General features: G+C 40.6%; 4 protein-coding genes across 5 annotated transcripts in view; 2 read left to right on the top strand and 2 right to left on the bottom strand.

Annotated features, from left to right (window-relative positions):
* Window positions 1-1,001: 1,001 nt before the first annotated feature.
* Window positions 1,002-3,112, top strand: LOC115017114 (peptidyl-prolyl cis-trans isomerase-like). 2 transcript variants are annotated; one of them, XM_029445338.1, is made up of 5 exons: window positions 1,002-1,160; window positions 1,302-1,332; window positions 2,302-2,390; window positions 2,526-2,698; window positions 2,842-3,112. In XM_029445338.1, exons 1-5 carry the CDS (start codon window positions 1,098-1,100, stop codon window positions 2,975-2,977), a joined length of 492 nt encoding a protein of 163 aa, XP_029301198.1. In that variant the 5' UTR covers window positions 1,002-1,097; the 3' UTR covers window positions 2,978-3,112. The 2 variants fall into 2 exon arrangements, with proteins under 2 accessions (XP_029301198.1, XP_029301200.1); XM_029445340.1 differs by having other exon boundaries at window positions 2,302-2,406.
* A 653-nt stretch (window positions 3,113-3,765) lies between these two features.
* Window positions 3,766-11,102, bottom strand: dusp26 (dual specificity phosphatase 26). The gene is made up of 4 exons (XM_029444962.1): window positions 10,852-11,102; window positions 10,395-10,578; window positions 8,346-8,557; window positions 3,766-8,049 (listed from the first exon to the last, which is right to left on the bottom strand). Exons 2-4 carry the CDS (start codon window positions 10,571-10,573, stop codon window positions 7,838-7,840), a joined length of 603 nt encoding a protein of 200 aa, XP_029300822.1. The 5' UTR covers window positions 10,574-10,578; window positions 10,852-11,102; the 3' UTR covers window positions 3,766-7,837.
* Window positions 11,103-11,733: 631 nt separating this feature from the next.
* Window positions 11,734-17,102, top strand: ddx56 (DEAD (Asp-Glu-Ala-Asp) box helicase 56). The gene is given in 15 exon segments (XM_029444961.1): window positions 11,734-11,870; window positions 12,790-12,951; window positions 13,040-13,194; window positions 13,301-13,471; window positions 13,703-13,793; window positions 13,955-14,196; window positions 14,501-14,603; window positions 14,605-14,657; window positions 14,825-14,938; window positions 15,056-15,150; window positions 15,617-15,690; window positions 15,791-15,880; window positions 15,959-16,064; window positions 16,173-16,273; window positions 16,668-17,102. Coding segments are annotated over 15 exon segments (1,698 nt in total). The 5' UTR covers window positions 11,734-11,813; the 3' UTR covers window positions 16,752-17,102.
* Window positions 17,103-18,102: 1,000 nt separating this feature from the next.
* Window positions 18,103-25,610, bottom strand: part of aebp1a (AE binding protein 1a) — a 13,519-nt gene continuing 6,011 nt past the window's right edge. The window contains exons 8-20 of the mRNA XM_029444939.1: window positions 24,931-25,040; window positions 24,666-24,805; window positions 24,417-24,501; window positions 24,182-24,326; window positions 22,830-22,909; window positions 22,608-22,731; window positions 21,801-21,997; window positions 21,337-21,510; window positions 21,123-21,248; window positions 20,784-21,030; window positions 20,180-20,319; window positions 19,085-19,184; window positions 18,103-18,996 (exon numbers count right to left, since the gene is read on the bottom strand). Coding sequence (XP_029300799.1) covers window positions 18,434-18,996; window positions 19,085-19,184; window positions 20,180-20,319; window positions 20,784-21,030; window positions 21,123-21,248; window positions 21,337-21,510; window positions 21,801-21,997; window positions 22,608-22,731; window positions 22,830-22,909; window positions 24,182-24,326; window positions 24,417-24,501; window positions 24,666-24,805; window positions 24,931-25,040 — 2,231 coding nt within the window. The 3' untranslated portion in view covers window positions 18,103-18,433. The remainder of the gene's footprint in view (window positions 18,997-19,084; window positions 19,185-20,179; window positions 20,320-20,783; window positions 21,031-21,122; window positions 21,249-21,336; window positions 21,511-21,800; window positions 21,998-22,607; window positions 22,732-22,829; window positions 22,910-24,181; window positions 24,327-24,416; window positions 24,502-24,665; window positions 24,806-24,930; window positions 25,041-25,610) is intronic.

The raw sequence follows: 25,610 nt of genomic DNA, 5'->3' as shown, positions 1-25,610 counted from the left end.
ATAAAGAGTTGATTCGGCTGTAAGAGTGAATTTACAAAGGACTTGAAAACCAAAACATAAGAGTAATAGTAGGAATGGATTCAACAGTGTGTTTATCTGCTAAGATGCAATCGTTATTATGCCAAGTTAACTAGTTTAGGACCAATACAGGAGTAACCTAGCGTAACCTCCAAACCCAAGGAGCAATCGTGCTACATTATAATGTGGGGTAACATTACCATAAAAACCTGTGAATAACTACACTCTCACTGTCTTTCTCATAATGCTGAAGCCAAAATGCATTATCAGAGCTTAAGGTAACGTTAGAATAACATTTTAATTAAACATTTTATAATACCATACTATAATATTAGGGCAGATTAACTGTTATTTTATGGATTATTGACTGGTACCTTTATATTTAGGACATGGCAGCTTGAGCTTCAGTTTTCTTTAGCATGACAGTGCTTTAACTATCTCTTGGTGACCAAAGAATTCACTGCTCCCCGACCGCTGCTGGCCTGTTATAGCACGTATATCCCCGTAGAACCACAACTTAACATTTTTACATTTCTGTTTGTTTACAGTATGAATAAACGTACTTATGTAAGTCATATAGAGGCATTTGAGTTGGTTTCATAACGAGTTAAAAGTTCCTCAAAGTAACTTTAAAAGTTTAAGAGTTATTTGTGGTTGTTAGGAATTGTCATGAGAGTAGACAACATATAAAAACACATTTTATTATCAAGCTTTTTACAGAAAAAGCACTTTTAAGCATAGGCCTATTTCTTTTCACATCTGGACAGATATTTCCACATCAGATAAACTAACCCCCCCCCCCCCCTACTGATAGGCCATTAAACCACACCTGTTATTTCAGGTGAGTTGGATTATAACACGTCTGAACTTGATTTTCAGACTGGTCGTTGCTCCGCCCGTGGAGTAATGTTACCAACCGGACCACGCCCATCTTCATTCCTATTGGTGCATTCTCGCGCCTTCAAAAAGAGCATGGCTTTGATTGGCTGTCTATTCCTTTACATCACCGGTGCATAGACTGATACATTAGTGTAGTGTGTTTTCTCCGTCTCAAACATATCACAAGCGCATCTATAAACATGAAAAATGTTTTCTTTGACATCACTATTGGTGGAGATCCCGCTGGTAGGATCGTAATCAAGGTAAGATACATTTAAGACTATTTAATTGTGTCACTTCAGTTTATTTCAACTAGGGTAATTTTATTAGCTTTAAAATGAGCTACAATGTATTTTACATCCATCTGTATGATTTTCAAAAAGGCCAATGTCTGTGTTTTGCAGCTCCGGGATGATGTGGTCCCAAATACTGCAGGTAAGCCTTGTAACTACTGAGCGGCTGCTCTGGCTTATTCCACACACACCTAAAAGGGATTTGTGATTGGCTATTCATCCTCACCTGAGAAGTGCTTCTGAATATGGGGCGGGGCTGTGGGTGATGCTGGGTGTGAGAGCCTGAATAACCAGTTGCAGAGCCAAAAAGGAGTGCTACCACTGATATGATTAGGAGGAAGCAAGAGCAGTAAGAAAAAAATGTCCACCTGGTGGATGACAGCAATATATTGTTTGCTTTGTACCACAAACTTCATGCATCTAAGCACCGAACAAACCTGCATGATTCATTACTGACTGTTAGTTATACGACCTCATTTATACCCAGTGGATGCTTTTATTCTTTTGTGCACACAGTAGGCCTACTTTATATTGGATAAATATATCATGCTATGTGTACACCGTTTTCATATTCTCAGAGGTCTTGACCACAAAGAGACAAACTACGTTGCTGCTATGTAGGAGGGTGGGAGGCCTTTGACGTGTCCGTGCACAGGGGCCCATGGTCTCATATCAACAGCCCCTGTCTGTTTTTAGACAGATGTCTGCACAATAATTTGGTATTGAAAACATTCTGGTTTCGGTTTGAAGTCTGAGTATTGACCAAGCATGTTTGAGGGGGCGTTGGTTGTATGCAGGTGAAGAGTTCATGTGCAAAAAAGGTGAAACACATTGGCTGAGATGTAATCTTGGACCCATCAGCTATTGTCCAACAGAATTATGCTTTTTATGAGTTTTGTTTTTTTTACAATATTTTTTTTTATCTGCATTCAGATGTTTTATGTTTATGGAGATGAGCTGTAGACGTTGTCTCAAACTCCGCATCACAAGTTGCTAATCCCTCCCCCGAGATTGTTACAGGCTAGTGACTTGAGGTGCTTTGAGTTTGAGCTCTAAATCAATAAATAGAAGTTATTACTGTGTCTGTGACCGTGTCTTTTTTATTTTTCAGAAAACTTCCGTGCTTTGTGCACAGGTGAGAAAGGTTTCGGCTACAAAGGCTCCTCGTTTCACAGAATCATCCCTGAGTTCATGTGCCAGGTACAGTGAAGACAAGGAATGTGTCTCGTTTACTTGTTTTCACAAGTTCAACTTTACCCTGAGTTAAGAGATTTTTTTTTTATTTATGGCTTTTGCCACAAATACTGAGACTTTTGTTTTGTTTGGTTTCTTCAGGGCGGGGACTTTACCAAACACAATGGAACTGGAGGCAAATCCATCTATGGAGAGAAGTTTGCTGATGAGAACTTCACGTTGAAGCACACAGGCATGGGCACACTGTCCATGGCTAATTCTGGGCCCAACACCAACGGATCCCAGTTCTTCATCTGCACAAAGAAAACTGCATGGTGAGCTCCACTTTGTCCCATGTGCTGCTGCGTTCTGGTTTAATCAACAGGTTCAGCCTATTTCAGATGTGTGTGTGTGTGTGTGTGTGTGTGTGTGTGTGTGTGTGTGTGTGTGTGTGTGTGTGTGTCTCTCTCTTCTGCAGGCTGGACGGGAAGCACGTGGTGTTTGGCAATGTTGTGGAGGGCACTGATATTGTCAAGGCAATGGAGAAGCAAGGCACAGGACAAGGCAAAACTAAAACCAAGGTTGTCATTGCCGACTGTGGTCAAGTCTGTTAGTTCAGATATATCCTTTATCATCCCAGTTAACCTAGTCTGAATAAAATAATGCTGATGGCGTCAATAAAACACTTGAAAGTTTACTTTTTGTTTTTGTTGTCTCATTCACAAATAAACTGCTTTGTTCTTACTTAATTTTCTGTATTTGACTGTTTCTATCAATTTATCGCAACATTAAATGGGATTTAAGTGGGATCAAATATATATTGCATGTTTATCAAGTGCTCTAACAATAAAGCTAAATGGTTTACTATTGTTGTTGACTCATAACCACTACAGGTTATTATGAGCATTTAAAATCAAGTGTGTTGGATTAAGTGGGATTTAGCGGCGAGGTTGCAGATCGCTCCATGACACTGTCGTCTGTGTGGGTAATCATGTAAACGCACACAAGTTATGGCTTTTTGATCATTGACAAGCTGATTGCATTTTTACAAGCTTGTTGGAAAATGCGACCGGCCCTCTTCTAGAGCGAGTGTTCGGTGCGTCTGTTCTGGGCTACTGTAGAAACATGGCGGCCTCCATGGCAGACGCTTTGTAGATCTGAAGGGCTCATTCAAAGCTAACGAAAACACAACAGGTGATTATACACTGAGGAAAACACAGTTCTGGTCATGGATCCCCATAAATCCCACATACTGACCTTTAACTCAACTCGTGGAAAATACCTTTTGTACAGTGGTGGACGAAGTATACTGCGAATAAAAGTGCAGCTAAAGTACAATATTTGCCTCTTTGATGTAGTGGTGTATAAATATACCTCTATTTAATACAAAATGCAACTGCACTGAAGTTTTTATTTTTATTTCTGATAAGTAGAATTTATCAAAACAAAGTTATCAATTTTCAGTTTCCACAGTAAAAACATAGGAACAAAGTCTAACATCTAACTTTAAGTACACAGATTAAGGCATCAACATCTCCTTTTGCCAGTTTCCCCTTCAATGAACCTCCAAAGAGAGTGATACAAAAATAAATTAAAAGAATTCAAGTGTCCCTATAGAAAGTTCTCCGTTAGAAAACCAAAATATTACGAGAATATAAACGGGGATTGAGATCAACGACCAATCACAGCACAGTAAAACCACAAATACAAAACATAGATCCAATACAGCAAAGGTAAAGAGAGAGGCCCTGTCCACAAAATATCCTTGGATAGTTTGACGAAGCGTTTCTTCTGTGTGTTAACTGAGTGGAAAGATTCTGCTGCACCAGGACATCATCGTGTTTGACAGGAAGTCTCTGCTTTCCTGACACAAAATGTAACATTGCATTTGTTACGGGTTGATTCTGGACTAATGGCAGTAACTTCATGCCTTCACAATTCAGATCCAGATATTATACAAAATGTGACAAATGAAAAAATATCTTTCATGCAATATGGACATAGGGGTCTGACGTGGCCCCTCGGGTCCTGTATTCATCCCCAACTGTGATGCAAATGGATATTAATTTAACACACAATGCAAGCAAACCCGTGATGGTCCTTTCCAAGGCCACAACACAAAACACTCTTTAAGGATATAGTTCAGTAAATATGAAATCTCTTAGTTTAGCATAAAGACTTGAAACAAGGAAAAAAAGGTGACCAACATCTCTAACTTCAGCATCAAGTGGATGCTGCTTTCTTTCTTGGTACATGTTAGCTTTAGTCTCTACAGCTGATCAAATCTGCTCGAGTCATTTCCGCAAAACAAAATCGCCAAACCTCCGTTAGAAATGTGAACTCCTATAAAAAAAATGACTGGTCGATCGTTGCTGTTTGTAAACACACACACGTTGAAAGGCGTAGCAACATACGGGACAAATACCTGAAACCTCTTGTTTGTTTAATCTGTAAACAAACAGAAATGTAAAAACAAGTTAGACAGAGCCAGGCTGTTTCCCCCTGCTTCCAGTCTTTATGCTAAGCTAAGCTAATCACCTCCCGCCTCAGCTCCATGCTCAGTGCCCAGAGAGAGGCAGGAAAGCAATTGAGCTTGAACTATACCTTTATATCTCCACAGACTGTTCAAACCCACTGATTAGCTATTTATTTACACTTTTTCTGCACATGAGCTGGTGTTAAAAACAGCACTGACGAAGACCACGAGCCACAAAGAAGTTTCAGACGTGACACTTGAGGTATTCATTAATAACACACAGGGTATTTGAAAAGCTGGTTTGAATTTCAGCATTGGATCTTCTATTGTTTTTCATTAGCATGAGAACACAAGTCTCACTTATCACCGTGACAAAAGAGCAGACTTTGCAAGACTCGCGTGCAGCACTGAACACTGTGTGCACTCTCCTGACATCCAGGCAGTTGGTAGCTTTTGCAATGGCACGTATGTGGTATCGTGTCCCATCGCACGTCTACTCTAAATGCTTCTTGTGCTGGTATATTAAATCCTCACTTCAGAGTGCTACTCTGGACAGCTGACAGTCACTGCAAAGTTGAAGTGATACACCAGACTGGAAGTTGCCTCGTCAGAGTACGATGTCGAGACTAAAGCCCCATTCGGACTGGATTTATTGGAGGTTGGATGATTTTCTACTGAAATTCTGATGTCTTCCCGGTTTGTCCTACGGTAATTTGGACAATTTGTAATGTTGGATCCTTCTCCCTTTTTCTTATTCATTTCTTTAAAAAATGGAGTAGCCATCAGGAGAGCAAGACCCCATCAAAGCTCATCAAATATGCAGTTGTAATGTCATCCACAGGTAGGTTTTCTCTTTGAAACCACTGTTTTTTAAAGCCTATATTTGTTCACATTTTGGCAAATTGGCAGCATTAAAAGTACGTCAAATGATCCAGTAGCAGTTCATGTTAGCAGTGTAACCATAGATGTACAGACAACTGTAACTGGATTACTTCGATACTGAAGAAAACTTCTGTTTCCAGGATTTGTGGATATTTATTAACAATGTACATTGTAAATAAGGATATCCCCAAGTTCAAGTCACACTAACTGAGTTATGACTGCGATTTTGACTCAAATTCACCTCCTGCACTATCTTAGACTGGTTTTGTCCTGCTGAATGTCTATGATTATTTCATGATAATTAAAATGTCGTCCGGAACGAAGAGTTCAACTACAGAGGTGAACGGTGCATATTTCATTTCACCTCCACCTCTAATGTCAATCCCGTCCAAATGGGCTTAAATCTCTTGTTTTTCAGATCACCACACACACAAGATCTCTAAAGTCAAGGACGGTAGTTATTTGAAATACCATTTGATTGAGACAATACATAGAATTTAAACATAAATCCTAGTATACTCACATGTGCTGGTCACAGATTACAATTGTGTACAGATTGTGACAACACTGTAATACAGTAATCAACAGGCTACATAACTGTGCTGGTATAGACCTGCGCTTGTGTGCGAGTTGTTCAGAGCACTTAATGACACTTGCTGAATGTAAAAAAAAAGTAAGTTGAGGGAAGACCTGCAAATACTTAAACTATAGGGAAGAGTGAGCAAGAGTGTTGTTTCTGAGGGCTGATATCAGAGGTGTAACTCTCCGCTTTGATTACAAAAGACAGTACAGCCCATGTGTGGACAGAACCAGGTGTGGTCGGTTCAGGGACCCGTGCAAAAGGGAGCATGGGGACCCTCGAATCCAAACCCTGAGCTCCAGGCCGGCTGATAGGAACACTGCAGATAATCTCCCACTGGTAGCACTGGGGGCCAGAGGCAATACTGTTACCTCCGTGTTAACCAGTTCACTTGTAATCACTTTATTAAAGATGCTTCGTTTTAACACCAAGTATAGGAAAGTAATATAAATGATATTTTCTTTGTTTATTTTAATGTATATCATCTCGCAAATAATACATTATGATTAAATTGGTTATCGTGCTTTCCAGATACCAAAAAAGCTACATAAATCGCTGAATTATAATAAAATCAACCAATAATCTTTTATAGAAACCTGAAAATGTTTCGATAAATATTGCTAAAATGTTATATAAGAAATGTTGGACAACACATTTAAACTGCTATTTCTAATGATAAATAATGTTTTATTTATATCTTTACTACAAAGACTTTTGTATCTTGCTGATTTATCTTTGATTGATGATCAGTTGTGTCTTTTTAGGGAGAATTATCTGAAAATAATAGCTAAATTACTTCAGATGAGCATTTTGGACAGTAAAACTGAGACGCACATGTCCCCCTCATCCCCGGTGATGAAGACGCCTTTGCTGATGAGGATCGTTGAATTTGACCTGTTGAAGGACGACTGAAACGTTGTTAATAAAGTGAAATCAACAAGTGATACAATTCTACCAGGGAGTTGAGATTTCAGTAAAAATCTTCGGCACATTATGAGAAATTTCCTGAAACAAGGAACATTGCACCAGCGATGAGACTTTATGACGGATTCCTGCAGTGTATTAGCAACCAAGAGTTGAGCTGTGCACTCTTCTGCAGGTGCAGTGGCAGCAAAACATCCGGCTCAAGAGGAATGGTCTGAAGTTCGATTGGAAAGTGGAAGGAGTGGACTTCACTCTCGTACAAGAAGAAACGAGTGGTTCCCAAACTGTTCTGCTTGTGACCCTTTAAAAACCGACTTGACTCAAATGAATTCTTCGTTAATAGACTGAGTTTTCCTTTGACATTCAATATATGTCATATCTTAAAGGACGTTGGCTTCACTGGAGGTTTTACCATCCTAGTGTTGTTTCAGAAGCTCAAATATAAAATACATAATAAATAAAAACAAATACAAATGAATGACTTGAGTCATATTAGTGAAACCCTGCTGTGACCTGCTGCCACTCAGAGCCACAGCGTCCCATGATCTCCCCCAGTGTAACCAATCCTGCTACCGTAGGTTGTGTGTGTACGTGTGTGTGTGTGTCGTGTTTTCAGCTCTGCGGCGACGTCTTACGGCTGTCTCTCAGGATGCCGTCCAGGCCGTTGAGCTGGCGGAGGAAACCTCGGTTGGGGATGACGCCTCGGTGGTCCTTCACTGTTTTGATGGCCTCCACCAGCGTCAGGTTCTGTCTGATCATCAGGTAGGCCAGCACCAGAGTGGCTGAGCGGCTCACTCCCACAGTGCAGTGGACCAGCACCTTACCTAAACACAAAAACAAATCTGTTTCGGATGTTTTTTGTTTTGTTTGCATACATTTTGTTATGTAATTCTTCCTTTTTCCTTTAGATGATTTAGATTTAAATGTCTTTACAGCAGCTTTAATCAAGTGATGAGCCTCCAGAGAATGATAGCTGAATCTGCAACGTCCCTCGTTTTCAGAGAAAGAGCTGTGAAGCTGAGACTAGCTGGGGAACACAGCAGCTAAACAGACAGAGACACACACACACACACACACACACACACACACACACACACACACACACACACACACACACTACCTCCACTCGTGAGGGCTTTGTGGATGAACTCAGCAGCAGGATAGAAGTTGACACTCATGTCGAATGTGGGGGAGTCGTGCGCCTCGATGCCGTGATAAGTGATGTTCATCCCGGCGTAATACTCGGCACCACCGCGCCACTTGCTCTGGGCACAATTGAGGATGTGTGTAATGCCAAGTTTGGCCAGCTCACGTCGGTCGGATGCGATATCTCTGCAGAGAAAACGCTTTTCTTTACAGCCCAGTGTTGGTTTTATATGTTGAAGTTAAACAAAGGCAGGTGATAAAAACAACTTCTTATTCCAGGTAATATAATGATAATGAATATATGACAGTTGTGAAAGAAGTACTTAGATCCTTTAAGTAACAGTGCCAGTGGTTCCCTGTCTATGGGGTCGGGCCCCTCAAAAGGGTCACGTGAGATGATTATTGGGAGAGGAAAGAAGAAGAAAAAGTTCTGATACACACTTTTGGATAATTATATGTTTTTGGGCCTCAAACTATATTTACTGTCTGACATTTTTATTGACTGTTGGAATTTGAGTTCATTTAGCCACCATGTACTACCCTCCTAAGAAAGTAGTGTCCATGGCGTGAACATACTGTTGTGCAACCTTACACTGGTCCCTGATGACATAACATTAATGATTTATAGGTGTGAGTAATCTACATTTACTGCTACATATATATAGTATATGTGATTTGAATGAGAGAACCAGGAAGTGATTTTCCACACAGCCATAGACATCTGAAACATGTACGAAAGATGTCAAAAAGGTTGTTTAATTTAACAACACATTATAGTCTAAAAGCTATCCATATTATGCATATATGTATATGTTTTTTAATGTAAAGTCTGAGCCTGAAAAGTAACCACTTACTTAAATAAATACAAATATAGTGCATACTATATAGTGCAGTGAAACATACAGTACTCCCCTGAGATGTAGTGGAGTGGAAGTATAAAGTATAATAAAATGAAATTATACTTATTTACAGTAAACAAACTTTGCAACACTGCTGTTATTGTTAAACTTACAAATGTGTTTTGCTTCACTGTGTGTCTGAAGTGCAGCCGGATCGAGACATTCATGCTGTTTCTTTGCTTTGTTAGTAACTCTCATGAGATCGTGCCACTCCCTGCTGTCCTGCACTAACCTCTTTTCCCGCCATTTCCTCCCCCTGGCTTTCAGCCCAGTAGTATACTGTATATACCATTTATTTGTTCCAGCATTTTTTCCTTCTGCCTGCCCGAACCTGCTCGCGTGTTTCTCAGCTCATCTCCCCCTGCTGACAAACTGACAAGAACTTTTGCTCTTAATAGCCTCACTGACTGTGTCGTGCTTCCGGGGTCTGTTCTGCACAACATTAATTGAGATGTTTGAGTTTCAGTGTGCAGAATGATTCATGTGTTTGTTTTTCACTTTCACGTGCTGAAGGAAGAAGGTTTCTCTGTGCTCCTGCATTAATTCATGCATTAAACTTTAATGAGTCATGCATTAGTGGTTAAGCACGTGTTACACTTTATAATAAGGGTACACACACTTATTATAAAAGAACTTGTACTTGAGTAATTCCATTTTATGACACTTAATACTTCTACTGAACTATATTTTAGAGGGAAATATTGTACTTTTATGTCCACGACTTTTATTTGAGAGCTTAACTCGTTGTTTCTTTAGAGATTCAGATGAATAACTAATATTCAACAGCAATCAACTAATAATTATATGTATACTAAGGCTATAGATTAAGCTACCTGGCAGTATATAAAGTAATTGAAATAAGCTCCACCCTAACCAGCTGCAAAATTAAAGTGATGCTTGATGCATCAATAATCCAATAATATAATTGTATTCTGAAATGGCACATTCTGCACAATGAGTATTTTTGGTACTTGAAGTATATTTTGATTTAATTGCAGTACTTGTACTTGTAACCGAGTATTGCTGCACAGCTTTCTTTGCTCCTTTGACTTCAGTAACATGTCTGAGCGCTTCTTCCACCACTGTTGATCATGAAGTGTTACAGTTGTGTTGTGTAAACTCACTGATCTCCAATATAGAGTCGTGGCCACACTTCGTCTGCATGGTTACAGGCTGTTTTGCCCGTGCACAGCAGCCTCTCCAGCTCGGACACGGTCAGGTTCGGGGAGACGCGCTCGGAGTCTTTTCGGTTCGGGGACCTGGAGCTGCTCCGGGACCGGGAGAACCGGGACATGAACGCCATTTAATCTGAAAAACAAAGGAGAAATAACCGTTAAAATATTAAAGCAATGAACTATAACAAAAACATACAGAAGACTACAATACAATAAAAAGATCGAACAAAGGAAAAACAGTCTTCATCATTAAAACATTATCATTTTTAGATTATGTAACAAATACCTGTAGCTTTATTTTGGTGAATACTCGGCTGGTTGTCGCTCTGTGATTAAAACTACAATCCTCTAAAGTGGGAAAACATTCATGCAGGCCCTGTGAAACCTCCATGTTTATTTTATTTACCTGTGTGTTGTTTTATTCCGTGTCTCAGTGGTGCTGCAGGGCGAACTGCTCCGCGGCCATGTTGACTCATTTATTTTTTGCTGTGGGAGGATGGATGGGATGATGAGGCGGCTGCTGAGCATCCAGCACCAGACATCTTCAGCTCCAGCCGCCTCTCCTCAGCACCATCTTCTCAACAAGTCCTCATTAAGACACATGACTCCACAAAACATGGCTCCCAGTTTAAAGCCACATCCATGCCCAGTTCATGAAGCTCTTCTCTGCTCCTTGTGTGTATGTTTCAGTCTGATGAAATTATCGAGGTTATTTTTATATTTAATTGTTAATAAGATTCTTTGTGACGTTGTAATTTGAGAGGCGTTTGTCGCCATCTTCCGGTCAAATCAGGGAAATTAGGGAGACAAATGGAGTAAACAATCTCACTACAATGGTCCAATAAACAGTGGTTGTTGATCTTCTTCTGAATTAAAAGTACTTTGCACAAACTACTGTTCAGCGCTATCATTTACTCTTTTTAAAACATTTGTATTATATAGTATTTACTATATTGTTGTTATACACCAACGCAAATCCCTTTTAATGTGAAAACTTACTTTGCAATAAACTGGATTCTGTTTAAATTATTTTTTTATTATCATTCTTATATTTTCTGATTTTTAATTTTGGATATTATAAGAAAGGATATGATATTTATTTTGTTTCTTTGGTATTTTTAATTTAATTTAATTTAATTTAATTGTATGTGAATCATTTATATATTACTATTTTTAGATTTATTTATGTATTTTTATTTGTTATTAAAGGTAACGACTTAATTGTATGTTTGTTTGCAAAAAAAGAAAGAAAATCAAGAAGCAGAATATACAGGAGAAACTGTGAAATTGGAGTTTTAGAGGAGGCACCTGAAGGCAACGTGACGTGGAAACCTTGCGACGCACGTGTTTGTGTAGTGAGGTGCAGAGATGGCTGCTGAAATGCTTCATTTTCATGAAATGGGCTTAGACGACCGTCTTTTAAAGGTAACAACCCGTTTGACATGATCAGGAAATGTTAAATAAACTGTTAGTGAAACTTTAAACCTCCAGCTGAAGAGTTGAAGCCGCAGAGAAGTGAAGTAAATAACAAGCAGTTCATAATGTCGCGCTAACTTGTCTCGTGCATGAGGAACTAAAACAGTTGTAACGTGAAAAAAAAACATGTTTAACCTACTTACAATTAAATAATAATAATTCATCTTTACTTTTATATCCATAGTGGAGTTTATATGATCCTTCTCAGCTTACTTAAACGTTTTGTTTTGTGCTTGAAACGTCCCCACTCATTTTTATTTCTGAGGACGTGCATAATAATGTGTATTTTGCTTATAACAGAGTAGTACAATTTCATGTAAATTATCTTTATTAAACGTGTAAAACTTTAGGCAATGAGTTGAAGTTGTAACACCGAATTGGGTTATAAATTATACTTTAGAAACAATCAAACCACACATGTTATTATGTGCTGCCATTAAAATAATTGAAATGGTTTAAAACCAATATCCTGTCTAAACATATAACATTGTGATATGTTTCTCTGATCTACAGTCAAAAATAACGGTAATTCTTAATTCCTGCCTTTTTTTAAACTAAAAAAATTGGTTTAATTTCATATAGCCAATAATAATGTTTAATTAATGCTATCCTTTATTTGGTGTCACCAACAAATGTTTCCTCCATAATATCTATATAGGGTTGGAAATGTAGTGGGAAAGTGGGAATTCCCAGATACACAAAATGTCTTTATTTCTAATTCCTAATTTTACATATCAAAAATCACTTTGTTTGTGTTATTTACATTCATATATTAAAATATCAAAGCTGATGGAATAAGATATAAATATTGAAATCTTCATCTTCTGCCCTGTGAAATTGATCATTGCTCTTTATTATCACGATTCAGGCGGTTGCAGATCTGGGTTGGTCCCAGCCCACTCTGATCCAGGAAAAGGCCATCCCTCTGGCCCTGGAGGGGAAAGACCTTCTGGCTCGAGCCCGGACTGGATCTGGAAAGACAGCTGCTTATGCTGTACCTGTCATCCAGCGCATCCTGGCCTCCAAACAAGTGAGAAGAAAACTTCAGGATATTAATCCAAAGATTTTCTCGTGTGACGCACATCGCCCATCTTCGACTTTTTTGTTGTTATTTTCAGAGTGTTCGAGAGCAGGATGTGAGAGCGCTGATCCTGGTTCCAACCAAAGAGCTGGGTCAGCAGGTTCAGACCATGATGAGACAGTTAACAGCGTTTTGCTCGAGGGACGTCCGAGTGGCTGACATCACCGGAAAAGCTGACCTGTCAGCACAGAGGTCAGTCTGATCGGGGACTTTCTTACATCAGAACGTATTCTCCTGTATCAAGTGTATCTAGACATAATGAAGTGTGTGTTTGATGTTGTCTGTTGTCTTTGAACAGGCCTATCTTAATGGAGAAGCCCGATGTGGTTGTGGGGACGCCGGCCCGTGTGCTCTCCCACCTCAACGCCCAGAACCTGGTCCTGCATTCGTCCCTTGAGATGCTGGTCATAGATGAAGCCGACCTGCTCTTCTCTTTTGGTTTTGAGGCAGACCTGAAGAACTTGTTGTGGTGAGAACACACAGACTGATTTTAATTAACTTACTTTGGATGGAGATAAAAGACCGGTGGATTGTAACGTCTTTCCTCCAACAAAGTGACAGAGCACAGTGGGTTCCCTCGCTGCTCAAACAGAAATCCCTGTACGCTCTCTTTGTGTCATTTGCCGGCATCTTTGTGTTTTTTAGTTTTTATGATAATTTACATGATGTGTCTATAAAGTATTCTTTTGTGTTTTAACAGTCATTTGCCGAAGATCTACCAGTCTTTCCTGATGTCGGCTACTCTCACCGAGGATGTTCAGGCCTTAAAGGAGCTGCTGCTGCACAACCCTGTAATGTCATATTCACATTCAAACTCTTAGAAAGGTTGTCCCTGCGTGTAGAATAAACAGTGCGCACGGTGTATTTAGTTAAGTACGTAGCTGCAGTAACTCATAAAGGATGTTGTGCAGTGAGTGTTCTTGTTTTCATACCCGGGTCTGTGTTCTCTCAGGTGATCCTGAAGCTTCAGGGCTCTCAGCTCCCAGACAGCAGCCAGCTGCAGCAGTACAGCATCAAATGTGAGGAGGAGGACAAGTTCTTGCTTGTCTACACGCTCCTGAAGCTGCGGCTGGTTCAGGGGAAGACGCTGGTGTTTGTGGGAGCAGTGGACCGAAGCTACAGACTCAAACTGTTCCTGGAACAGTTCAGTATTCCTTCCTGTGTGCTCAACTCTGAGCTGCCCGTCCAGTCCAGGTGAGAGAAGAGTGCAGACTGGAGTTACTGTTCGGATTACAATTCTTAATCCCCTTCCTGTCCAGTGAAATCCACGTTAAAAACCTGGAAATGAATTTGAAGAGCTGCAGGTTTATGTCAGTAATATTAGTAAACAGTATATTATTTCAGTAACATTCACTTATACAGAAAGCTTTATATTTAAAATGGTTAACGCTTGCTTTGTCCCCGAGTTCATGTCACATTCAGCGCAGTTAAAGTATAATACGTACAGATGTTAACTTTCATTTTGCTCATATTGATGTTTCCTTCCATGCTGCTGCAGGTGTCACATCATCACTCAGTTTAATCAGGGGTTTTACGACTACATCATCGCCACAGATGAACAGAGTTTGGCTGACCCCACCGCCGCTGCCGCCTGCCGCTCTACAGGCGACGGCAGGCAAAGGGAAGAAGAAGAAGAGCGCAGAGAAAAGAGGAAGGTGAGTCTGGAGATTTTTCATGAACCCTGAGCACTCTGAGGAAGGGATCGAGGGGGATACAATATGGTCGTACGAGTATTGCATGTCAAATATGGCACATATTATGACAAGTCCGGTCCTTTAATTGATCTTTGGTGACATTGATTGTATTTCATGACCTTTTAAAGGACGAAGGACAAGGAGTACGGAGTCTCCAGAGGTGTGGACTTCCAAAATGTTGCAAATGTCATCAACTTTGATTTCCCCGTAACTGTAGAGTCCTACATTCATCGAGTTGGGAGGTGAGTAGTGTTCAGTGATCCACCAATGCTCTGTTTGCTTATCTTGGGGCACAGAAACATGATATCTGTGTCTGATGAGAATCAAATCCTGATTTTATATTCTTTTGTTTTGTGTAGAACTGCACGAGCAGATAACCCAGGCACTGCTTTGTCTTTCATCTCTCACACTGAGCTGGATGTGCTGTCAGAAGTGGAGGAGGCGCTCATAGGAGGTAACAAGGACTTCTTTTAATGTAGTTTTAGTCAAAGTCTTAAGTCACGTGACCCGTTTTAAGTCTGTTTATGGTTCGGTCAAAAACAACGGGAAAATGGCTGACGACTCAAAAAAAGAAAGTGAGGCCTCGAATGCAGAAAAGTGAAATAAATAATTTCTTCAACTGAAGCACAAACGTCCACTTGGACTCAAAGAGGAACTGAAAATAATTTGGTGGACAAAGGTCAAGGTCACTGCGACCTCACATGTCTAACAGGATGAAATGAGGAAGTGATGAGATTTTGGACATAAATGGAGGTCACCTGCAACTTGACAGGCACACAACCACGAGGCGGTGATTTTGTTATTATCTGTTATGTTATATGTATGTATTAAGGCCACTAGACAATCAACTTTATTGTCTATTTATAGAGATGTTACTCCTGACGTTACATGTATTAATATGAAACATGTTTGTTTTGTAGATCATTCTGATTCTGTCCTGAAACCTTACGAGTTTAAGATGGAAGAGATTGAAGGCTTCAGGTACAGGTGCAGGGTGAGTATCCTCCTCATATCTAAAACAAAGCCTTACCTTTTCCTAGTGTTCATAAGTGAGGAAGAAGAAGAACTTGAATGATCCCTTTGTCTGTATGCAGGATGCCATGCGTTCAGTGACGAAGCAGGCCGTGAGGGAGGCCAGACTGAAGGAGATCAAACAGGAGCTCCTCAATTCAGAGAAACTCAAGGTGAGTGATCGTCACCGAGAGAAATGGAGGTGAAAGTGTGTGAACATGTTGTGATCTGATGTTTCTGCTGTCACTCAGACATATTTTGAGGACAACCCCAGAGACCTGCAGCTGCTCAGACACGACAAAGACCTCCACCCTGCTGTCGTCAAACCCCACCTGAGGAACGTCCCCGAGTACCTCAGTAAGACACACACACACACACACACTTCGCTATGTTTACACCGCGTCACAATTTATTTGCTTACAAGATGCGGTGAAGTAAATCCTCATTTTCACCCATTTCCTCCAGTTCCTGAGACACTCAAGGGCGTCGTGAATCCACTGTCAAACCGGAGGAAGAAGAGGAAGGTCAAATCAAAACCAGAAGGAGTCGTCAAGAGCAGTTTCAAGGTGAGTGTCAAAGAACAACGACGTAAAGGTAACCGCGGTTATCAGCGAGTGTGAAATGGAAAACATTTTAGGGCTCTCTGATATGCAGCGTAATGAGTTTCCAAGTCGTGTTGCTAAAAGGAGTTCAAACGAGGTACTACAGTGCAAAGCTCCACATCCTGGCAACAGAACTGTGAGCTTTTAGTATCACTGAACTGGTTTATGCAGGACATGTGGCTGGTGTGATATGTGATGTGATCTTTAGTTGCAGCCCTTTTTATCTAACTAAATATTTCAACTGTGTGCTTTGACAAAGAATACCATTTGAACTGCATATTAAAACAAAACATGCGAAGGTTTGAAATAAATGATTTGTTAGGAAGTTGCCACAATGATTGATTTTAATCTCTTGCAGAAGAATGTCCAGGGGAAGAACCCGCTGAAGAGTTTCCGATACAGCGGAGGGAGGAACAGCAAAGGCAAAGCCGGCCAGTCATAGCTGCAGCTGCAGTGCACATGAGTGTGCATCAGTCCTGGATGTTATAACTGTGCGGAGACTTTCAGCAGGAGGACGGTTCTGTCTCCAGTGTTGGCCCGGGCCAGACTCGTATGAACTGTATTGACTTTGGATGAAATGGGCTGTTGAAGCTTCATGGGCCACGGAGGAACTATAAACGCTGACTTATGTCAATTTTACAACAAGAGGAAAATGCAAGAAACATCAGTTTGAACTTTGATTTTGTAAAACATGATCTAACGTAGAGGAATACAGTATCTGTATTATCTTAATTCTAATGCAGCTGTTCTGGAAACGTTTATTAAAATAAAAGGATTTCTTCTCAAACATTAAGTATTTGCATTGCAGTGGGTCTTTATAATGCTAACCTGCTGATGTTTAGCAGGTACAATCTTTGTCATGTTAACGTTAACATGCTAATAAACAGCTGATGGGATGTTGTTAGTTCTGCAGGTCAAAATGATCTGATCATGGCGCTAGAGGGGAAAGTCTGAATCACCTTTCATCACAATCCAGCCAGTAGTTGTTGAGATACTTCAGTCTGGACCAGCGTGGTGGACAGACCAACACACACAAGGGGGGGGGGAAAGAGAACTTCTCAAGTCTGGCAGGAAAGGAAGGTGGGGAAGGTCAGGAGATGAATCGCATACCTGCGAGTCGGGGGAAGGGAACAACTAAGTAAAGCAGCATGGAGGAGAACAAAGGATTTGAATCCAGTTTCTGGAAAAGATGTGGCGTGCACGAGAAGTGAAGAGATTTGGTTTTGGATTTCCTGGACAGCGATCCTTGAAATGTGCTGATCTGGGTTTGGATGAATCTTTAATTATTTCTTCTCTTCAGGCTCAAGGAACTTCATAATTTCCTTTTTGGTTCAGTTTACAGTTTATGCAGTTCATTATGGGGGCACCTGCAGTTTCTGGTATCTGAATACAACCTGCGAGAGTTTGAATACAGCGGTCCTCAACAGCTCAGACGATCGAGACTAAAGGATTAAACGCTCATTTGTTTTATTTATTCGTCGTCGTACCACCTCACATGCTGCTGAAGCGCATCCCACACGGATGATCAACTTGAATTTCCAAGGTCACGAATGAACTTTGAAACTGTTTGTGTAGTTACAAAACCATAATCACAACTAAAAACATACCTTATATATGGTATTAGTTTGATAAACATTGCTTTTGGTCGGGTTGTAGAACTTTCTGCATCACTCTTTATTTCATTAATACTTTATATTTTACTGAATTTATTTTCCTTCAATCCTGCAGATTGATTTCTTTGTGAACATTTTCTATTAAATCTTTTAAGTAATAATTTGAACCACAGACTACAGTTATTTAGAAAATAACTTCATTTAATCAAATGCATTCAGCAGTACAATAAATCAGTATAACTGAAGCCAGCAATCACACCGTGAACCAATTAAAGAAACATAAAGATATACATACATTTGTGATGGAGAGGTAATAATCATATCCTGTCTGTGTTGTGACATGCTGTTTAATGAAGCCAATTCAACTTGAGCTGTATAGTCTCACAAGCTCAGTTAAAACTTACTGAGAGCTAAATAATGAACAACTTGTGTGTTTTTAAAGCTGTGATGATGCAGCAAACCGAAGTGGTAAACAGGGTTTACATAGATGTGAGGTCACTGAATGTAGTAATCAATCAATGGTGTATTCAAAAGGATAGTCCTGCGTGGGCACCGAGTCAAAGTTGACGCTATCGAACGGATTCTCCGTCATCCAACTGTCCACCGGAAACCAGGAGTCGTACCAGGAAGTGGTTCTCTCTGTTTCAGGTATTGCTGTGGGGGCTGTCGTTGTGGTCGTTGTGGTGGTTGTGGTTGTTGTAGCAGGTGTGATACTAAGACCTGTTTGTAATCTCTGCTGACGCAGCCGGCGTAAACGGATGATCCGGAGCCGCCTGAGCCGCTCTGCCTTCTGACCGCTGGCATGACTGTCGACAGTGGTGGTCGCAGGGCTGGTGGCTGCAGTCGTTCTCACCACGTTTGCTTTGGTGACGAGTCGAATGGGCTTCTTGCCGCTGAGCGCCATGATCTGTTTGATGCGGTCCCAGTTGGATTTGGCTAAAGTGAAGCTGCATGAAGTGGCTCCAGAGTCGTAGCCCACCATGCATAATCTAGTCTGAGGGGTGTAGCCGTCAACTTTGGCCGTCACCCTGTACTCTCCAGGATTCAAGAGCCTCCAGTAATCACCACCTAAAGCTGTAATGAAGTGTTGGTTAATGGTTTGTCATGATTGTTATCTGAAACATGCATCTCATGCAAAGTATCTGTGTTGTCCCCAACATACCAGTTTTGACATCATGACGTATTCCATCCACAGATATAGTGGCATTAGGCAGCGGACTTCCCTCCACGTCTCTCACTACACCCTTTATCCCTCGATGTACCTGCACAGAACCAACCACAGTCTCTATTAGTTTCAGTGGGACACAAGCGCTATAGACGAGACTTTAAAGCCACTATAAGTGAAATTATATGTGATTGTAACATCTTTCATGTGAGAAAAATGAATCAATCCAGTGTAAATTCCTTCAGTCCATTAAACTCTGTGTCCCTGGCTCAGTTCTGCGGCGGACCAGATGTTCAAATTCCTACATATGGTGTCTTTCAGTGATTCTCCACCCAGAAGTGTTCAGAATGACAAACAGCGTTCATGTAAAAGTGAGACCCTAAAATAGAATCCAGGAGAAGCCTGTTTGAGAAACAGATCTGCTAGTTTGAAGGCCAAAGCACTGTAAGGAGGACTCTTATATACTCTGAGGAAGGATTTTACAACTCTGGAAATCATTTCATCTGTTGTCACAACAGTAAAAGTAAAAATAAAGCTCTCATGTAATAAAAGTAATCTACCAGGACTGTGCACTTGCACCTTCTGTGCACCTTCCCAGATTCATTTTGCGGTGAAGATTGAGCCAGATGCTACTAATTTGAACGCAGGCCTTTAGAGTATCACTCTGCCTGAAGGTGGTTGTAAAAGTTTATGCTTTCATCCTCGACAGAGCTCAGTTCCAGCTTGTATTCAGAGCAGTTACAATGTGTTGTGATAACTTCTCACAGATGGGAAATAAACACAACCACAACTTCTTTGCTCCCTCGTGCAACATAGTCCACCTCTCCAATGTTCACCTGTGTGCTCCAAACATTCCCAGTTTTGCTTAAATGTGGCTAAATACACTGCTATTGCCACGGCTGGACCACCAACCAGGAAAGTGGGGCTAAAAACCTTCAAAAGTGTCATTGGAGGCTGCTCCACCACACTACTTTCCATATGCAGAATAGAACAGAAAACCTGTTTACAGCTGTCTGCAGGGTGGGGTTGGTTGATGCTCAAAAGATCTTTGGTAGATCCTTTTTAATTTATACTTTTGAGTCCAGTTCTCACTTGTTCGATGAAGGACAACAGAGCCTCGCGGTTGTTCTCCCACTCCAGAGGCAGCTCACTCTCGTGGGGAAACTTGTCGCAGCCCAAGAAGACGGACAGCTCAAAGCAGTTGGTGTGCAGGTAGCTGAAGTCATTCATACCTGTGGGAGAGGAAAAGCGTCAGAGGAAGGATCGATAAAGGATCAGTTCCCACCACCACTTATACCTGGGGCTGTCTACTAAAGATGTTTATTTATTTTATCAGTCCAGCTTTCCAACGCCGAGGCTTCTGCACCTTGATATAATGGAGGTAAATGGCATTTAAATGCATCAAAACACGACACATGAATGAATAAACAGTAACATGACTCAGCATAATCTAACTGTCATCAGGTTTCATTGGGAACTATTTTCTTTTGAGGGTAGAAGAATACTGACATGAGATTTGTGGGTTTTTCAGTGTAACCAGAACATTGTTTCTGGAAAGACACAGATCCCATTCACTTCCATTCAATTGGCTACTGAAGTCTTGGAGACCAGCAAGGTTGGATTAACTGCAAGGCCATTGATTTGTCTTTTCATATCCTTTTACCATTTCTTTGATGCCCTCTGTGTCAACACTTACTGCCCACCACTGGATCCCAGCTGGCTCTGTTGGTGATGCCCTGTCCCCCAGTAACATCATCTCCATGGCAGGAGCCTCGGTAGGTCTCCGTCATGGTCAGGTGGCTGTGGGCGTACGACATCGCCAACCATCGGAACATGGCGTCGTCAGGCGTCTCTCTCAGAGATCCCTCGTTCTGGCGCTGAATGCGAGCCCACGTCTCCTCGTTCATCTCACCGTTGCCTCTCCAGCGCCGGCTATCCGTAAACTTTAACAACAACAACAACAAGGGATCATAGGGTAATTATATGGGTACACAACTGTCGAGGAGATCTATGTGTTTAATAAGTTCTTCTTTACGGAAGCTGATGGACGCTGCATGTCAAAAGGGTACGCGACCAGTTTTTCTCCTCCCTGCAAATTGGCTCCCAGCACAAATGAGTTGCGCTCCATCCAGGTAATGATGGATTTTGTTTCGGTAGCAAACTGTGAAAGCAAGAAGCAAAGAAATGTTTGAAACGATAACACTTTGTGTAGGATTAAAGGCCCTTGGTGGCATTAAAAACAAACTCACAGAGCCATTAAGGACGTCTTCTGTGAAGGGAATGTGATGATTGGGCACGATACGAGGGACCCAGCCTCTATCCTCCGCTCCCCAGAGGATGCTGTTGAGGTCTGGGAAATTCTGGAAGATGTCGTAACCTTCTTCAGTCCAGTGGCCCAGCGCCCAGTTCCCCATCTCTGAGCCCTGGAGGAAAAGAAGAACCACGTTAGGTCTCGAAGAATACTTTAAAGGTATTGCATACGCATGTAATATCTTAGCATCAATAACTGTGAAAGTGGTCTGATGTTGGAAAAGTGCGCTCTTGGATTCCCTTCCAGGGGAGAAAACACGATGCAGTGACGTAGAGGCTGCACTACATGCTACAGAAAACATCCTGCATGCAGCTGGTGCTCATATTTGTTTTATCGCCCCTGCCCCTCGGACAGCCCGAGTCCGGCACTGACTGAGGATACCAGCATTCAGTTTCACCGTACCATCTCGTAGGCCAGCTCGTAAGCGTCGGGGTTGAGTGAAGGCACCAGGTGTATTCTCACTCCTTCCACCAAGCGGCGCACTCTGGGGTTTTCATCCTTGTACTCCTTGCACAGGAACTGCATCAGCAGGAGAAGAAGCTCTCGACCCAGCGCCTCGTTACCATGGAGACCAGCTGTGTACCGAAATTCAGGCTCACCTAGTGACAGCGGGAACGAAAGCAACAGCACACGGATGTATGAACATCAAGAGAGGTGGCTTATATTACGTGTAATCCTGTGTAGTTGACTGAGTGGAGTCACGTTAACACACTCAGTATGTTCTTTGCAGCATTGCCAGATGGGAAATGTTAAACGATCGTACCAGGGGGTTAAAATGATCGTGTTTTGAGGAGAATTATCGTACGTAAGTCATAATCACAAGAACAAACAGGCGTAAATGTAACATTTTATAAAACCTCTGAAATAAAATGAGTTTGACACCCCTGGCCTACACCAAGCGTGGTTGGCTGGAAAGAGGTCACGTGAGAAGAGATGCGTAAAGCACAGACTGGAGGATTCATATTGTGCTATCCTGAAAATAATTAAAAATGAGACGACGCAGACTAAAAAGGTAAAATGATTGTATATTATGGCATTATTGATTGTACAGAGGGCAAAGTTATCGTACAAATACGACAATTATTGTACGAATACGATAATTATCGTACGAATACGACAATTATCGTACGAATACGATAATTATCGTACGAATACGATAATTATCGTACTTCTGGCAACGCTGGTTCTTTGGCTGTCTGTGTCTCACACCTGTCTCATGCTCCCCGGGGTTGTCGGAGATCTCCATGGCGTACATCTTCAGGCCCTGAGAGCTTTTACCAATGTTGTAGATCCTGGTGATGTTGGGACACTCTTCGTTTATCACCTTCATCATCTGGAAGAGAGATACAAGAGGAAACTCATGTGTGATATTGTTCTTTGCAGAGTCAGAGTTAAGACAGTGTATTTTATTAATCAGACTTAGAAACCGACCTGTCTCATCTCCTTGTAGTTGTGGTGTCTGAAGTCCAGGTCGTCTGATGGGGTGACTTCATTCTCACTGCGGTAGCTGCCTGAAAGAGGAAACACGTTGATAGTAGACTGAAGATGTTACTCATGTTAATGTGGTGTATCTTTCTGGTGTAAAGCAGCTAGTTATGAGAAGTACTCAGATATTTCACTAAATAAAGTAAAAGTAAAAGTAGCAATACCACAGTGTAGAAATACTAATAAAGTCCTGAATTCAAAGTTTTATTTAAGTAAAAGTACAAAATATACTTAATGTACCAAGTACTCAGCTGTACAATTAAATGAAGCACATTCTGCAAAGTACTCATCATGCAGAATAATAAATATAATATAATTATAACTTTTGATGGATGAATGTGTTCATCACTTGTACATCAAATGTAGCTCTTTACTTTATATACTGCGAGGTAGATTGTGAGTTTCCCTATGCAAGTTTTATCTCAACTGATAATAATTAATCATTTATTTGATGATTATATTCTGTATTATTATTATTATTATCATTTGTATTGTATTATTATTATTATTATTATTATTATTATCATTTGTATTATTTGTATTATTATTATTATTTTATTATTATTATTATTATTATTATTATTATTATTAGTATCATTATTATTATTTTATTATTATTATTATTATTATTATTATTATTATTTTATTGTATTATTAATTGTATTATTATTATTATTATTATTATTATTATTATTATTATTATTATTATTATCATTATTATTTTATTATTGTTATTATTATTTTATTTGTATTATTAATTTTATTATTATTATTATTATTATTATCATTTTATTTGTATTATTATTATTTATTTATTTAATTATTATTATGAATCTACAGAGTAAGAAAAGTAAAAAGTGCAATTATTTCCTAAAAATGGCAAAATTGAAATACTCAAGTAATGTACAAGTACCTCAAAACTGTACTTATTACAGTACTTTGTAACTTTCCACCACTTGCAAAAGGTGGAAACATGTATCCTGTGCTTCAGCCTGTAATACACTGTTTAACTGTGAGGTTGTGAAGTTCGTGTTGTGAAATAGACTCTTGTGTATCTCCACTGTTGGCTAAAACTTATTCTAAGTTCAAGTTTGGCAAACAGTTGTGTTTTCTCTTCCAGTGGAGGATGACATATCCCTGAAAGGAATGAGAAAGCCCTGTGACTCACAAAGTCATTAAACTCTTCAAAAACCTGTAAAGCTGCTTCAAACAAGGCTTCACAGTTGCTGAAAGAGATGAGACATTTGCTCCAGACACCAGATATGCTCAGTGTTGCTGTGACGTTGTGTGATACTCACTGGGTAGTTGACAGGCCAGGACCTCGGCTCTGAGACACAAGCTGCCGTTCCAGCTCTGCGGCAGGATGCGGACGTACCGCGCCACCACGGGCGTAGCGAACTGACCCAGCACCGGTGTGTCCTTGTCCACATTCCCATAGAACAACTGCAGGAGGAGGATCACACAGAACAGAAAAAGTAAAGTTGTAATGCATCTATTGTATAATATCATTAGTGTTGTTTAGTTTGCACTGACCCATTCAGCGTAGCCATCGTGGAGGGTAGTCCAGTCACGGCTGTCGTTACTGAAGGCCACAAAGTAGGAGGACACGAAATCCTCCCTGGGAAGAACATGAGATGAATCAATCCATATCCTGCTCTGAGATAACGTCTGTAATGACTAAGTGCTATATAATAAAATGGAGTCTTCCTGCAGTAACGTGCTTCCATAGCTCCATAAATATGACAAACAAAACAATGAATCACGACAACAGTGTAGACTCACAGTTGGTCTGAGTTTCTCCCCTGAGTGATGACCCCGGTGAACTCCACCTCTCGCCGGGCGTCGACCTCAAACCAGTGGTTGTTCTCTTCTGGCTCTGCGCACCATGCACCGCCGTACAGGTCATCCTCATTGTCAGTGCCCTGCACGTGACCACAGTTTTTCTGAGGCTTATTTTCATCCAAACTTTTAAACGGATAGTTGCATCGAGAGCAGACACCCCCATTTCCCCAATGTATTAGTTGTAGTAGTTGAGTTTGACGTCTACCTGCATGTTGAGTCGTCCCCTCTGAGCAGTGAAGCCGTGGTGAGACTGAGAGGAAGCCAGCAGCTGGTCGTCTTCCACCCGGTGAGACTCCAAGCCCAGAGGAGGACACACTGAGAGGGAACGCAAACACAATCAGGATCTATTTATTGTTCCAGAAAGAAAGTCTTTGGCTTCATTTCTGTGAGCAGTAGAGCAGCTGTTACAAGTCTGTTAAAAGCATGTTTTCTTTTTAATGAAGAAGCAGTAAAACATTTCCTTTTTAAAGACAATGTAGTAGTTTATCCGCTTAGTGGATTGACAAATGAACAGCGATGGAAGTATTCAATGGAACTTTTCATCAGAAAAACAGTTTCCAGCTTTGTGACACTGCGTTTTCTATCTGATCCAAGAGGGTTTCTCCAGGAAAAATCATTTTAACACATAAAGAAATGCTTAATCTTTCAGTTTATCACAAACATTAGAAATCAACACTTCTGGAGATGCAAATGACAAATTATAATCTGAAAAGTAACTAAAACTGACGGATAAAAGTGGAATAAAATACAATATGTGCCTCTGAGATGTAGTGGAGTAGAAGTATAAAGTTGCAAGTACCTTAAATTGATACTTAATAACAGCACTTTAGTACTTAGTTACATTCCACCACTGAAAATGCATTTGTGTTTCTGCCAGTTACTTAC

Source organism: Cottoperca gobio, chromosome 12 (assembly GCF_900634415.1).
Source record: "Cottoperca gobio chromosome 12, fCotGob3.1, whole genome shotgun sequence".
Taxonomy (NCBI): Eukaryota; Metazoa; Chordata; class Actinopteri; order Perciformes; family Bovichtidae; genus Cottoperca; species Cottoperca gobio.
This window is presented reverse-complemented; position numbering and strand designations above follow the sequence as displayed.

What these genes read in the sequence shown, in the direction of transcription:
- LOC115017114 (XM_029445338.1), top strand. Translation starts at nt 1,098, where the DNA reads ATGAAAAATGTTTTCTTTGACATCACTATTGGTGGAGATCCCGCTGGT. An exon ending in CTGGTAGGATCGTAATCAAG is followed by an intron (nt 1,161 to 1,301) that starts GTAAGATACATT and finishes TGTGTTTTGCAG; the next exon opens with CTCCGGGATGATGTGGTCCC. An exon ending in TGTGGTCCCAAATACTGCAG is followed by an intron (nt 1,333 to 2,301) that starts GTAAGCCTTGTA and finishes TTTATTTTTCAG; the next exon opens with AAAACTTCCGTGCTTTGTGC.
- dusp26 (XM_029444962.1), bottom strand. Translation starts at nt 10,573, where the DNA reads ATGGCGTTCATGTCCCGGTTCTCCCGGTCCCGGAGCAGCTCCAGGTCC. An exon ending in CGACTCTATATTGGAGATCA is followed by an intron (nt 8,558 to 10,394) that starts GTGAGTTTACAC and finishes TTTTCTCTGCAG; the next exon opens with AGATATCGCATCCGACCGAC. An exon ending in CAAAGCCCTCACGAGTGGAG is followed by an intron (nt 8,050 to 8,345) that starts GTAGTGTGTGTG and finishes TTTTGTGTTTAG; the next exon opens with GTAAGGTGCTGGTCCACTGC.